The 14,409-nt window shown below is 44.2% G+C and overlaps 1 protein-coding gene across 1 annotated transcript; it reads right to left on the reverse strand.

Moving 5' to 3' along the window:
• Positions 1–611: 611 nt before the first annotated feature.
• Positions 612–7,381, reverse strand: LOC149323117 (uncharacterized). The gene is made up of 4 exons (XM_089536189.1): positions 7,305–7,381; positions 6,341–6,461; positions 3,757–4,016; positions 612–635 (listed from the first exon to the last, which is right to left on the reverse strand). The coding sequence occupies exons 1-4, from the start codon at positions 7,377–7,379 to the stop codon at positions 612–614; spliced, it is 480 nt and encodes a 159-aa protein (XP_089392315.1). The 5' UTR covers positions 7,380–7,381.
• Positions 7,382–14,409: the final 7,028 nt, after the last annotated feature.

Genomic DNA, 14,409 nt, shown 5'->3' on the forward strand with positions numbered 1-14,409 from the left:
AGGTGAGGAGCATCAGACTGAAGTCACAATGGGACAGTCTCAATGCTTCAGGCAAGGAGCATCAGATGCCCTCGGTTCGCCTCTGACATCTTCCTCCTCTGCACCTTTAACCTGGGCACCATCCACTTCATAAGGTCTTTTAATTCCTTGATGTCTTCCTCCATTCGATAAACGTCTACCTGGGGTTCTTCTTTGCTGGGGCGGCTATCAAGCGACTCCCCCACTGCCAGGTCCCAGGCTGTCACTCTGCCTCCCGACGGCCTTCCTTTCCCCAGTCTGGGGCCGGAAACCCAAATCCTCCAGTGGTGGCCTGGGTGGTGTGAGCTTCAGGAGGTTTCCCAGTCTTGGGCTTGGCTCCTAGTTCCTCTGAAGAAGGCACCTGCTCCTCCACCACCGGGATCTCCAGAACCACTCTTCTTGTTCCTGGGTCTCCACTGGAGGTAAATCTGTGAGAATTTGCAAACTGTGAGATCTGGAGTCAGTCCTGTGCTCAAAAAATAAAACTCATTTGAAACAAAAGAAGCTTTATTGATGAATCCAGGCAGAAACATCCATTAACACCTTTCTGCAAAGTCAGAAGTCCAAAGGAACTTGCTCCCTTCTTAACTCACTCAACCCAGCCCCCAGTTCCCAAGCTAAAACAACACAAGCAGAGGTTGCATAGATACCAAGGTTGTCTATACTTCCCTTCCCTTCTCCCAGACAGCCTCACCTTGAAGAGCGGTGTTCAATAGCCAGCTTCACTCCTCCTTGAAAACCCGTCTACAGCTGCAACCCCAGCCCCTCTCCAAAGGCCCTCCTTCATCTAAAAGCCACTCCATCTGTCCTTCTATCACTTTCCATTATGTGCTTTCTATAACCCATCACTCTACACTGCCTACTAAGAACTACAACTATAACTCCTACTTTAATAACCAACCCCTAATATTTTTACCCTTTATGACAGAACTCTTATACACAAGTTCTGACCTTTCTCAATCCTTCAGGGACACACCACCAGTTTGAAGTGACAATTCTCCCATCTCAATTGTTCAGGCAAGGAGCATCAGCCTGAGGTTGCAATGGGCCAGTTTAAATCTTTCAGGTAAAGAGCACTACCCTGAAGTCACAATAGTAATGTCTCAATTCTTCAGACAAGGAAACTCAGGCTGAGATCACAATGGGCCAGTTTCAATCCTTCAGGCAAGGAGCATCAGCCTCAGGTTGCAATGGTCACGTCTCAAACCTTCAGGTATGCAGCATTAGCCTAAATTCAAAATGGTCCCATCTCATTGTTGCAGGCAAGGAGCATCAGCCTGAAGTCACAATATGTCATGAATCCTTTTATTCATGCATTTATTCATTTAGGGATTCATGCCATAAAGGTTATAGGTTTTAGTGTAGATTAGACTTAAGATAGATGGGATTTATGGTGGGTTAAAATAATATGTTTTAATATCTGCTTTAATAGAAGATACTAGAAAGAGGTAGAGAGATCATGGCTAAAGAATGTGCTTCTTTGCTAGGATTGGAATGTGTGGGCATCACCCTTCTAACAGAGGCTTGAGTTTAAAAGACTGGTCTCTGTAAAAGGAGGGGGAACCTAGAGAGTTATTGGTATTTTTTATATTGCATTATGTTGCTATGGGTTTGTGCTTGTTATATTTTCATATGGTACCATATTATGTGGAGATTGATGGGGTTTTGTATTATAGATAGCTATATATATTGTTAAGCCATAATGTTAATGAAAACTGTTGTGTGGCTGAGTTCTGTGGTCCAAGGCCACAGGTGCAGTGGTTGAGAAAAGGCACATGAGAGCGTAATTGGTTTTAGGAAAGCTGCCAGAATCCCGGATGGGAGGACACTGCGCAGAAAAGGGCGGGAGAACACTGTGCGGGAAAGGGCTATCCAATTAATTTGGTTTACTGGTAAATGGAGTGGGGTGGATTCATATGGTTATAAATTGGATATCTTTATACTTTCTTTCATTCGTGACAAAAAAGTTACTTCCATTACTTCTTCTTCAATACAAGCTCTTCCTTTTGCAAAGTACTGCCTTTTGTGTTGCAAGAGGGGCTGCGATTAGGACCCTGACAGATATCTCTCTCCCCTTCCATTCACCCTGCTTTCCCAAAAGGGCTGGAGAGCATACCAAACCATCCACAGAACCTTTCCCTGCTCTTGTGTAATGCCAGGTCAGTCAAAAATAAAACGCACATAGTCCATGATCTCCTACTGGACCAAGAGGCTGACCTGGCTTGTTTCATGGAGACCTGGCTGGTGATGATAGCTCAGCCAGCTGGGATCAGGCCTTACCAGCTGGGTTCTCCATCAATGAGAAGGTAAGGGGAATGCCTTTGGTCCATGAAGACAATCTTGCCTTGAGCAGGATACCTATCCGTATGATCGACCACATCGAATGTATTTACCTCAGCTTAAAGACTAGAGAAAGTCTTGGGAATCTGTTGGTTTACCATCCTCCCTGTTCCGTAACAGACTCCTTAGCCAAGCTGACACAACTGGTCTCAGAGCTGCTGCTGGAGTCGCCTAGGCTTTTGGTCCTGGGCGACCGCAACATCCCCCTCAAGGCCCCTCCTCAGCATGCACAGGGATTGCCAGGGCCTAGCTGCTGCTGCTGCTTATTCCGCTGGCATCCTTTGTGGGAAAGGAAGGGGATTCAGCGGCCTCCCCTTCCTTCCCTCTTTTCTTCCTTTGAGAAGACTGCAATGGAGCCCAAGGTGCAGAGCTGGACTCAGGAGGGAAAGGCAGGAAAGGGAGGCTCTGTTTTGGAAATAAAGCTCTCTCTGTGTATCCTGTATGTTTGCCTCTGCTGTTCTTACGGATGGGAATGGAGCTGAGGAGAGAATAAAGGGTCAGTTTTGTGCATCAAAGAGTCCAGTGTGTTGAAAAAGTAAAGAACTTTATTGAGAACACATAGTCAGAAATTCAGTCTTTAAGCCAGAACTGCCCACTCCAAGTCAAACAATACATTCAAACCCCAAAACTTAAAACTCCACCCTCTTCCAATCCTAGCCCCCACCTCCAATTCCCACAGTCTATGCCCCACAGTAAACAAGCCCCTCTTTGCCATCCCCAGAAACTAGACCCCTTTCTGTTAATACAAGCCTCCAACTTTCTTTAGCCAACATCCCAAACATTGCAAAAGCTATTATTGCCATAACTATTCTAGACAGCTGCAACAAATCCCAGCCCCCCATCTAGCTAACCTAGCTAACCTATACCATGACCCATAATCCCCAGCCATGACCCATAATCCCCAGCCAAATTTACAACCCAAACCAACTATCTATATTATTAGCAATTAAAATCTAAACTTAATAAAATACAACTTTAAAACCCAAAGAGACATATGGACAGACAAGCCTTACAAACAAAATCACAAGGGCTTTTCTTAGCAACACTGAATTAAAGTATTTTATATTCCTTATTGACAAAAATAATGTTAGTTTACTCCAGAGATTTGTATGGCTTCTCCCCTGTGTGGACTCTCTGATGTCTTACTAGGTGCGACTTCTGAGAAAAACATTTCTCACAATGCTGGCATTTGTATGGCTTCTCTCCTGTGTGACTTTTCTGATGTGTCATTAAGTGTCCCTTCAAAGAAAAACATTTCCCACAATGCTGGCATTTATATGGCTTCTCTCCTGTGTGGACTCTCTGATGTCTCACTAGGTCTGACTTCAAAGAAAAACATTTCCCACAATGCTGGCATTTGTATGGCTTCTCTCCTGTGTGGACTCTCTGATGTGTCACTAGGTGTGACTTCGAGGAAAAACATTTTCCACAATGCTGGCATTTATATGGCTTCTCTCCTGTGTGGACTCTCTGATGTATCAGGAGGCTTGACTTCCGGGAAAAACATTTCCCACAATGCTGGCATTTGTATGGCTTCTCTCCTGTGTGGACTCTCTGATGTGTCACTAGGTGTGACTTCGAGGGAAAACATTTCCCACAATGCTGGCATTTATGTGACTTCTTTGCTGTGTGGACTCTCTCATGACTAAAATATTCTTCTGTAAAAAAGGACAATGACAGTTAAGACTGAAAATCAGACTTAATAGAGGAGGGAGTTACCCCATGATTTAGCCCACATTAACCCCTCCTTATTTGAAATTTAATTAATGAAGTTGCTGTGTGGAACCCAAGCATGGCCCTGTTGCTTATGCCTCTAAATCCATGGAATGATTGTATCCTTACTCATAAGAGTTAGCAAAGAAGAGGCTGGATGGGGACTGCCTTCAGGGAATCAGTGGAAGCAGATAGTCAAAGGACTGTTGAAACAATATTCCAGGAAACATGTGCAAAAATACTTTGATTGATAGGTGGCATCATATCCTGTGAGACTGCCATAGAGTGCTGAGTCAGAGCACATGGCATGATGCAAGCTAACTGCAGAGGTCACTTCATGCTGTTTGGCACCAGGATATGAGTCACAACTAATACATTATATAGCTCACATGCGGATTGGATTGGAGTTGTGTGTTCAAGAGATGGTGAAGTTCATGGAAGTCGGAGAGGAGAGCTTGCAAATATTTGTATTAATTTGTAACTCAAGATAGAGAACTTCCAAAGATTTCAGTGAAATCAACTGTGTTTGTGACTTACTTTTAAGTTTGAAAAGTGGTCAGTGCATTGCCAATATCTATATCTGGATATTTGCTTCCGTACTCTGCTATGTTATTGTTGAGCTGCATCTGGGAGCGTTACCCTCAGATTGTGCTGTATATTGGCTCATGAACGCGATCAGAATTCAGAGCCAAGAAGGACTGAGAGCCAGTGTGCTAATCCTTTTTGTCTGAGATATTTACACCAAGCTCCCATTGCATTCAATTTGGTTTCAGACCATTGTTCCCCCCAGGAAACATTCTAAAGCAATTTAAACCTTGTTGCCCTCAAGCAACAATTCCAGTGTGTGTGTGTGTGTGTGTTCTTTGACGTCAGTCCAATTACAGACAGTCGGTTTACATGGCTAAGCACCTCAATGCACTCGCCAAACCCATTTGTCGCAGGAGCTCCTGACTTCTCTTCCCATTTCACACACTCAGCAATTGGAATCAAGATCCACCTAGGTAAAGTATTACCATTATGAAAGTCTTACATCTCTTCACCACTTCCACCTGTTATCTAGTTCTTGTGCGTGTGTGTGAATGCTTATGTGTGTGTGTGTATTTTGCTTTTCACCTAAATAAAACATAAAAACCTATTTCAAATGCCTTTGGAGTTCTGTGGGCTTCCAGGCCTGGTGTAGTTGGGCTCAATCCCGAGGTCACTCTTGCCCCAACCAAACTATATATCTCCTTTCAGCTAAGCTAATTTCTTTCAACTCTATGATTCTATGTTAGAGATTCAGGGGAGTAATAGTGCAACTCTATTCTGCTTTGGTCAGGCCCTCACTTGGAATACTGTGTCCACTTCTGGTCACCATAATTCAAAAAAGGATGTTGAGAAGCTGGAGTGTATCCAAAGGAGAGCAATGAAAATGGTGAAGGATCTGGAAACCATCAAGCCCCTATGAGGAGTGGTTTAGGGAGCTGGGAATGTTTAGCCTGGAGAAGAGAAGGTTAAGAGTGGATATGTTAGACCTGTTCAACTATTTGAAGAGATACTGAGGATGGAGCAAGCTTGCTTTCTGCTGCTCTAGAGTAGGGTTGCTATGTCACGGATTTAGGTGGGACAATCCCATGTTTTGGCCTCCTGTCCTCCAGCCTGCTGCCCTTGTCCTCCAGCCCACTAACCTCCTCCATTTTGGCCTTCATCCTGGCCCTTGAAGCTTGTAGTTTCCAATAGGAACCCACTGTGATTACAAGCCCCAGCGGTCATTGCGACCTGAGGTTCCGCCCCCAGAAGCTTCTCTGATTGGTTGCGAGGCTGGGAAGGGGGAGCGTCCACCCCATCCTGGTTTAGCCCAAGAAGAATATGGCAACCCTACTCTATAGCAAAGGACATAGAACAATGGTCAGAAGCCACAGGAAAAGAGGTTCTACCTAAACTTTAGAAGGAACTTCCTGAAAGTAAGAGCTATGCCATAGTGGAATATACCCCCTCAGAGCATGGTGGCATCTCGTTGTTGTTGTTGTTGTTGTTGTTATTATTATTATTATTATTATTATTAATTGTTAAAGTTCTCCTTCTTTGAAGGTCTGTAAATGCCTTTAAACAAAGGCTGGGTGGCCATCTGTCAGGGATGCTTTCAATGTGTTTCCTGCATGGCAAGGGGTTGAACCAGATGGTCCTTGTGGTCTATTCCAGATCTAAAGTGGAATCATAGTGCCATGATAATGTAGAATGAAAGGGCCCTCAGTCTTCATAGTAAGGGCAATGAATTCACCTTCCTTACCCACAGAGGCCACATTATCGTAATTCTCCATCATCACATCATTGTACATAAGTCTTTGCTTCTTTGTCAACAGTTTCCATTCCTCCTCAGTGAAATATACCACCACATCCGCAAAGGTCACCTACAATAAAAAATAGCCCTCATCCAGAGAATGACTAATAAAAGGGGAGGGAGGAGCAAATCCCAAAAATTATTTGATCACCTCAGAATTTTGTCCAGGAAATAAACTTTTAATTCTGTTAGTAAGAGAAAAGCTACTGCCTTTTAGACCCAGTTTGTCTCAAATTCTTTCAATGTAATATACAATATAATCAACAATATAATTTTGACCATGGCTGGGATATTGATGATGGATTAGGATACTGTCTATTCCAACACATATAGTACATTTAGCCTCCAAACATTATAGTGCATTTAGCCATTTGTTGCCAAATTTCAGAGGCAAATGTCATTTCTAAAAAGCAGTTTTGGGGAGCACTGTGGGCTTGGGGCCATGGGGCCACCCCCAATTTAGATCCAGAGACATTTCTCCATATCCCCCAACATTTCACAGATGGAAAGAACAAGACACATGTGGACAAGCAACGCCAGAAAGTGGTGAAGATGGTCAAAGTTGTTTATGAGGAAGATCACACAAGCGGGGAAGGGCACAGCACTTTGCTTTTGCCTCAGACTTCTAGCAAGGACATGTCCCTGCCCCCTTCTTTCTTCTCCTCTCCCCACTTTTGAGTTGATGGGGTGCAAACTCCTTGGCATTCATTATGCAGAAATTGGAGTCAGCTGAAGAAGGGGGAAAGTGGGAGGATGAGAGGGAAACCAGGACATTTTAAAAGCCTCCCAAATAATGGGGTGACAGAGGATTAACCAGGACTGTGTCTGCCAAACTCGGATAGTATTGTATTTCATTCCTTTCATAAATTGGCCCATCAGTGATCCAGACGAAGCTAATAGGATAGTGACTCACCAAAGAGCTGTTGTACCTTGGCAGCCTCTTCCTCTTAGAGCCCAACTCCCTCCGGTTGGCCTCTGTGTCGGCCATCAGGTCTGCGGGGGGGGGGGGGGGGCCTGGTCGTCCTGCACTTGGGTCACGTCCAGAAAGAGAGGGCCCAAAGCCGTGTACAAGGAGGCCGAGATGAAGGTCCTGAGAAAAGGGACCAAGGTTAGGCTTGGTTTGGCAAGAAACCCTACAGCGCTCAGACACAGAGAACAGCATCCTGCTGGTGACATACGCAGGTCACATATATCTCCTTTGGGCCAATGCAGAGGTGGGTATCATGCCAGACAAATCTAATCTCCATAGATGATCCTGGTAGATGAAGGGAATGCTGTGGATATAGTATATCGTGATTTCAGTAAGGCCTTTGACAAGTATCCCCTTGTCATTCTTGCAAACAAGCGATTTTGGGCTGCAACAATGGAAGTATAGTGTCTAAATCTGTCATCCGCCAGCCTGAGAGGGAGTTCACCAGGCAGGTCCAGCTCCATCAGGGCTAGCCTGAAGGAAGGAGATTCCACCCTCCATAACTGCCATCCTTCTGCCTGAGAGGGAGTTCACCAGGCAGGTCCAGCTCCATCAGGGCTAGCCTGAAGGAAGGAGACTCCACCCTCCATAACTGCCATCTGCCGGCCTGAGAGGGTGTTCACCAAGCAGGTCCAGCTCCATCTGGGCTAGCCTGAAGGAAGGAGACTCCGCCCTCCATAACTGCCATCTGCCGGCCTGAGAGGGTGTTCACCAAGCAGGTCCAGCTCCATCTGGGCTAGCCTGAAGGAAGGAGACTCCGCCCTCCATAACTGCCATCTGCCAGCCTGAGAGGGAGTTCGCTAGGCAGGTCCAGCTCCATCAGGGCTAGCTTGGAAGAAGGAAGAGCCCCCCCTCCAATCCATCTGCCTTGGTCCAGGCCTCAGAGGGAGCGAAGAACCACTGGACCTCATCCCCTTTCCCTCCACCATTCTCTTCTCCTTTTGTTTCGTGTCTTTTAGATTGTAAGCCTGAGGGCAGGGAACTGTCTGATTAAAAATAATAATCGTAAGCCGCTCTGAGAGCTATTAGGGCTGAAGGGCAGGGCATAAATACCTAAATAAATATTAAATCAAGGGAAGTAATAGTGCCATTCTATTCTGCTCTCTCAGGCCCCACCTGGAATATTTTGTCCAGTTCTGGGCACAGTTCAAAACAGACATTGAGAAACTGGAGCTTGTCCAAAGGAGGGCAACTAAAGTGGTGAAGAATTTGGAAACCATGCCTTATGAGGAATGACTTAGGAAGCTAGGGATGTTTAGCCTGGAGAAGAGAAGGTTAAGAGGTGATATGATAGCTCTGTTTAAATTTTTGAAGGGATGTCATATTGAGGAGGGAGCAAGCTAGTTTTCTGTTGCTCCAGAGACTAGGATCCAGAACAATGGATGGAAACTACAGGAAAAGAGATTCCACCTTAAAATTTGGAGGAACGTCCTGACAGTAAGGTCTGTTCAACAGTGGAACAAACTCCCTCCTTGGAGTGCAGTCGAGTCTCCTTCCTTTGAGGTCTTTAATCAGAGGCTGGATGGCCATTTGTCAGGGATGCTTTGATTGAGAGTTCCTGCATGGCAGAATGCGGTTGGACTGGATGGCCCTTGGGGTCTCTTCCAACTCTATGAATCTATGATTCTATGATTTATATCCCAGATGGAGAAACTCCGGTCCCTGGGCTGGATAAGACCTGCATTTCTTCAATGATCTGATCAATGGCCTCCCCTCATTACGCCACTTCCCCATTTAGACACTGGTGAAAATAATCATTTCATTTTTACAAATGAGACAAATCTCTGAGCTTAACTGCTGTGTTTATAATATAATAATATAATAATAATAATACATTTATTTATATGCCACTTTTCCAAAAAGATCAAAGCAGTTTACAAATGGACAATTACAAGATTTGTGTGTTTGTGTGTGTCAGTCATAGCAGGAGCATGAAGTATGCACCTTCTTCCTCTGCTTGCTAAAGGCACATAGAAATTGAGGCATGTACATTTGTGTGCATTGTTTCTGAATGGATCTATTGTCAAAATCACAATTTCTTCACTTTTCCTTGTATATTTTTTTAAAAGATGCACAATGCTAAATATATTGCACTTATACAACAAAAATCTATAAATGTATAGGTTTATGAATGAAGATTGCATCTTTGATTATGCTCATTTTTGGGAAGTGAAGACCTATGTAAATTCATTTTGTAAACCCAGTGAAACAAATATCTCACAAAGCTCTAGTAAACAACATGGACACACAGTCCCCACACAAAGGACTCACTGGCGCACTGTGTGTCTGGGGGTCTGGAAATCTCACTTCCACCTTCTGGGAAGACAATGCTGCCAGAGACTGAACTGGGGACTTTATGCCTGCAAAGCATGGGCTCAGTCTCTCAGCTGCAGCCCTTCCACACAATCCTGGACTGAAACATTTAAAGAAAGGTCCTCTTTCAGCTCCAGGAATAAAGGCCTACCTTCAGTACAAGGACACTGACTTCTGCAGCCCCAGAAAGGCCTCTTCTGCAGTCCTTTATGGCCGGAGCTTCCCTGGGTCAGAGGCCGTCTCCTCAGCCATAGAGAAGGGTTGCTCTGAGTGCGAAGGAGGAGGAGGTCCACAGGGCTGAGGGAGGGAAGGCAATGGGGAAAGGTCAGTGCCAATGGCCATGGAGGGCAGAAGGTGACAATGCCTAGGAAACTCCTCTGAGTCACAGCCATAGTAACTCCTGGTAGTAAATAGTCCAGGAGGCTGAGGGGGGGCGGTTGTCTCCTTTCCCAAAGTGGGTTGAAAGGACCAGTTCTCATGGGGCCCCATGACCTCTGAGCAAATCTATGGGAGACGCTGCCTCCAAGAGCATTGGAGGAGTCTCTGGATGGATGGCCATCTCTTCGGAGGACTTGGAGGGCAGAATGGGGCTGACTGTTTGGCCTTTGGGGCTCCCTTCCAGCCCTAGGAGCCTATGAAGCCTACCTTACAAGGCTGTTGTGGGAGTTAATCACAAGACAATTACTAAACAAGAACGGCCACATTTTAGCAGCTTACAATAAAAAAAAAATATGCATACAATACAATAAAAACATGTTTCATGATCTCCCAAACCCTAACCCTAACACTCTCATCCAAAATAAAATACCATTAAATTACTGGACAGTTATTAAAAACAGGGATAGTAGCCAAAGCCTGATGTTTGAGAAGAATAATAAGTCTTGTATTAAAACTATCCTTCCATTTCTGATCCCTGTTAAAACCCTTGTTCCCCAGAAGGAGCAGAGCTGTGTAATAAGAAAGCCCTCTCAGAAAAGAGACACAAAAGACACACAAAGGGACACACTTCCTTCCTTTTGGCCCAAGGAGCCTGGCCTCCTTCTCTCTCTGGAGCCTCAGGAGAGAAAGAGACGCCTCTGTTCAAATGAGGCCTCAGAGAAGGTTCTGGAACAATATTCCCCACAGTCACAAGCAGACAATAAAATGGCCATAAGAACACAAAATGGCTGCCTCTGCCTGAGTAGTAGATACTCTAAGGAGATGATTATTATAAATAACAAAATCTTGCAGGTACAATATTTGTAAGTATATAATATTCAGTTCATACAAGCTATTAAAATAATAAATGAACCTAAGCTTCCAATTCTGAGCCTAACTTCCAAGATCCGCTCTTTAACTCTCTCTCTCTGGATCTCCAACCGACACAATTCCCCCAACTGTCTCTTGGTCTCTCAGGCCTTATATCTCCTTCTCACGGAAGCTTCCAGAAGAACCTTCATCTTGCTCTCTGATTGGTCAAGGGAGCCTTCCGTAGCAATGATGTCATTCTGTGTTGGATGTGCAATTCCAGCCAATCAGAGCTAGGGATGGTGGGAGGGAGGGGATTCTAGCCAATCAGGGCTAGGGATGGTGGGAGGGACTGGGATTCCAGCCAATGGCAGCCCTCAGAGTGTCCTCAGGAGGACTTCTTCTGTTCCTAAAAGAGCATTGAACCCATGGCTTTGAGATACGGCTTGATGCAGTGATGCTCCTGGTGAAGGCAGTTGGTTTGGAGCCATCATGAGAGGAAGCCATTCCTAATGACTGAATAGTGGTCTTCCTATTTCTATTCCCAGGGAAGGGAAGAGGGCCCTGGAGTGTTCTCTGCCTTGGATCCAAAGAGAACTTGGCCTCCAGACAGACTAGAAATCAAACACAGACATAAATCAACGAATAATAAAGGCTGCCCTAGACTTCTGTCAGTTCATTGAAGCAGATTGGGAAGACCTCCAGGGAAGAGCCTCCATTGCTAAACACAGTCTCCATCAAGGAGAAATCTAGAGGATCAGGGACCAAGATTGCAGCCTGGTCTTTTCCCTCTCTCCCCATTCTTGAAGATCCAGGGAGCCAAGTAAAAGGGAAGGGAGGACATCCCAAAGTATCTCACTCTGTTGATGTTCTGAAGGGATCCAATCGTATTTGGATGCTCCGTGTTCTTCCTCCCCTTTTGCTCAGTCAGTCTCTGGATGAGGGCTGTTTTCTGTTGCAAATCTCCTTTCCAGACGTGGAAGTCTTCTTCTCTGAGGAGGAAGGGCCTCTCTTGAGTCCAGAGCAGAGGTTTCTGTACAATGAGGTGATGATGGAAACCTATGGAAGTGTGTCCTCTCTGGGAAAGGAACGTGGATCCATTGCTCTTCCTTCAGAACAGGGGGCCTTGAATGCTACATACATGGCTCTATGGTTCCACTTTAATGGTCAAAGGAACATCCTGGGAATCTTGGGATTTGTAGTTTACTTTACGGAGCCACTAGAGCTCTCTAGTTATGATTGTAAATGCCCTTTGCCAAACTGCAAATCTTAGGATATACTAGGAAAGAACCATGGCACTTGATATCTTTTGGACCCAAATGCTCTTCATTACATCCCTTAGCAAGGTTTCAGGTCTTTTTGATCTGTGTTTCAGTGTTTCTATGTTCTGGAGAGGCCTCTAATAGCCTCTTAGGAAGAAGGCCTCCCTTGGCCCTCCTACAAAGGCTCAGAGTGGCCCAACGGTGACAAAACTGCCTCTGCTTCTCCTAAGGCATTTGGGGGATATTGAGGAGCAAAACGTCAATTAGGTTTTTTCAAGGTGGTCCAATGGGGGTTGCCTCTGAGGTCCCTTTTGGGCCCAGTCTGGCTCCTAATCCCCAACAGCTGCCCAGCCCTGTCTTGGAGGTGTCTTCAGGTTGTTTCAAGGCTCCTCTCTTGAGCCCTAACCCCACCAAATTGGGAGTCCTCAGGTCCCTTCCTCAGCCTTCCTATGGATTGATTGCTATATTATTATCTTACGTTTCTCACTAAATGGGAATGAAAATGTCTCTTTCCTGCACCATACTTTGTGTGTGTGTGTGAGAGAGAGAGAATGTGAAAGACAGAATGGCAGGAGGAGATGCTGAAGCTGAAATACAGAAGCAGTGCAGATGGAAAGAGAGCAGGAAGGAAAATTGGAGAGAGGAGGGAGAAATGGAAGGAGATCAGGAAAGTGGAAGCGAGGAGGAGAGAGCAGGAGCAAAGTCTAGCTCTCTTTGGACAGGAAAGTAACTCAGGGAAAGCGCACAATAGAGAGAAGAGGTGTCCATAAAACAGCTAGAAGAGTATTGTCAGGCAGCCATGAACCTGAAAAACATTAACAACTAAATAAGTAAACTGGTGGGAACCAGCTCAAGTCCTTGTTTTCAGACATTTTAAGGTATTCCATGTAGCAATTATGACTCATATCTATGAAGGGAGGGAAAGGGAAGACTAAAACTCCTTTATCTCTCTTGTTTCTTTTCATAGTAGAGCTTGCTTAGATCCATTGTAGATTCCAGAGACCTCTCCTCTCATGATGCTGAGATGAGTATTTTCTGTCTTTCCTCTTCTTTGTAGAAGAAGTTGTGGCTCACCAGAGAATCAACATTCTGGAGAAACCATACAAATGCCAGCAGTGTGGAAAATGATTAGCTTGGAGGTTTCACCTTGTTTTACATCAGAGAGTCCACAAATGAAAGAAACTACACAAATGCCAGCAGTGTGGAAAATGCTTTGCTTGCAAGTCAACACTTTTCAGGCATCAAAGAGTCCACACAGGAGAGAAACCATCCAAATGCCAGGAGTGTGGGAAATGATTTCCTCAGAACTCACCTTATGGAAGATCAGAGAGTCCACACAGAAGAGAAACTTTACAAATGCCAGCAGTGTGGAAAACGCTTTGCTTAGAAGTCAGACCTTTTGAGACATCAAAGGGTCCACACAGGAGAGAAACCAACCAAATGCCAGGAGTGTGGCAAGTGTTTTGCTTCAGGTACCAACCTTACACACCACCATAGCATTCATATAGAAGAGAAGCTATAGAAAAGAAAGACTGTGGAAAAAGTTTTTCTCAGAAGTTACACTTTTAGAGGCATCCAAAAATCCACATTAGGGATAAAGTGTGCAAATGTTAGTGGTTGAAAATACTTTTTTGGAGAAGCAGCCTTCATATATTTTGTTGTATTTTGTAAAGGTCTATTGCAATCTTCATTTATACTACTTCTGCTACAAAATTGTTGGTTTGAAAGTATCTTGCCCTTATAGGGACATTCAATAAACCTTTGCATTAATTGAAGCATTCTCATTCTTCATTTCATATCTTGAATCTGTGAAAGACAGCATTAATTATGGAACATCAGTATTTTTAAAAAATATATTTGTTATTAAAAGTCAGAAACAATAAACATAAAACTTAACTCATCAGACAACAAACATACAAATAAAACATACTAATACCATGGAAATATATCACTTCCACTCCTCTCTGTTGGTTCTTATATTTATATATACTGGCTTTTATATAAACCTTATTCATAATAAAAAATTTAATTGTTTTGCATATATATGTCTTAAAATGGTGGTTTCTATATTTCCTTACTTTATATCTATTATTCCTTTATTTCCTTATATACATACATATTAATCTATACTTCTATGTCCTTATCCTTGATCATATATATGTACGCATGTATCTGAAGTCGAAATCTATATCGCAGTCTATCGTATTACATTATCTCAGTCTATCTAACCCCCTAAATTGCATCAC

Source organism: Sceloporus occidentalis, unplaced genomic scaffold, assembly GCF_023333645.1.
Source record: "Sceloporus occidentalis isolate IW3139 unplaced genomic scaffold, rSceOcc1.0.p SCAF_1, whole genome shotgun sequence".
In the NCBI taxonomy this organism is placed as follows: domain Eukaryota; kingdom Metazoa; phylum Chordata; class Lepidosauria; order Squamata; family Phrynosomatidae; genus Sceloporus; species Sceloporus occidentalis.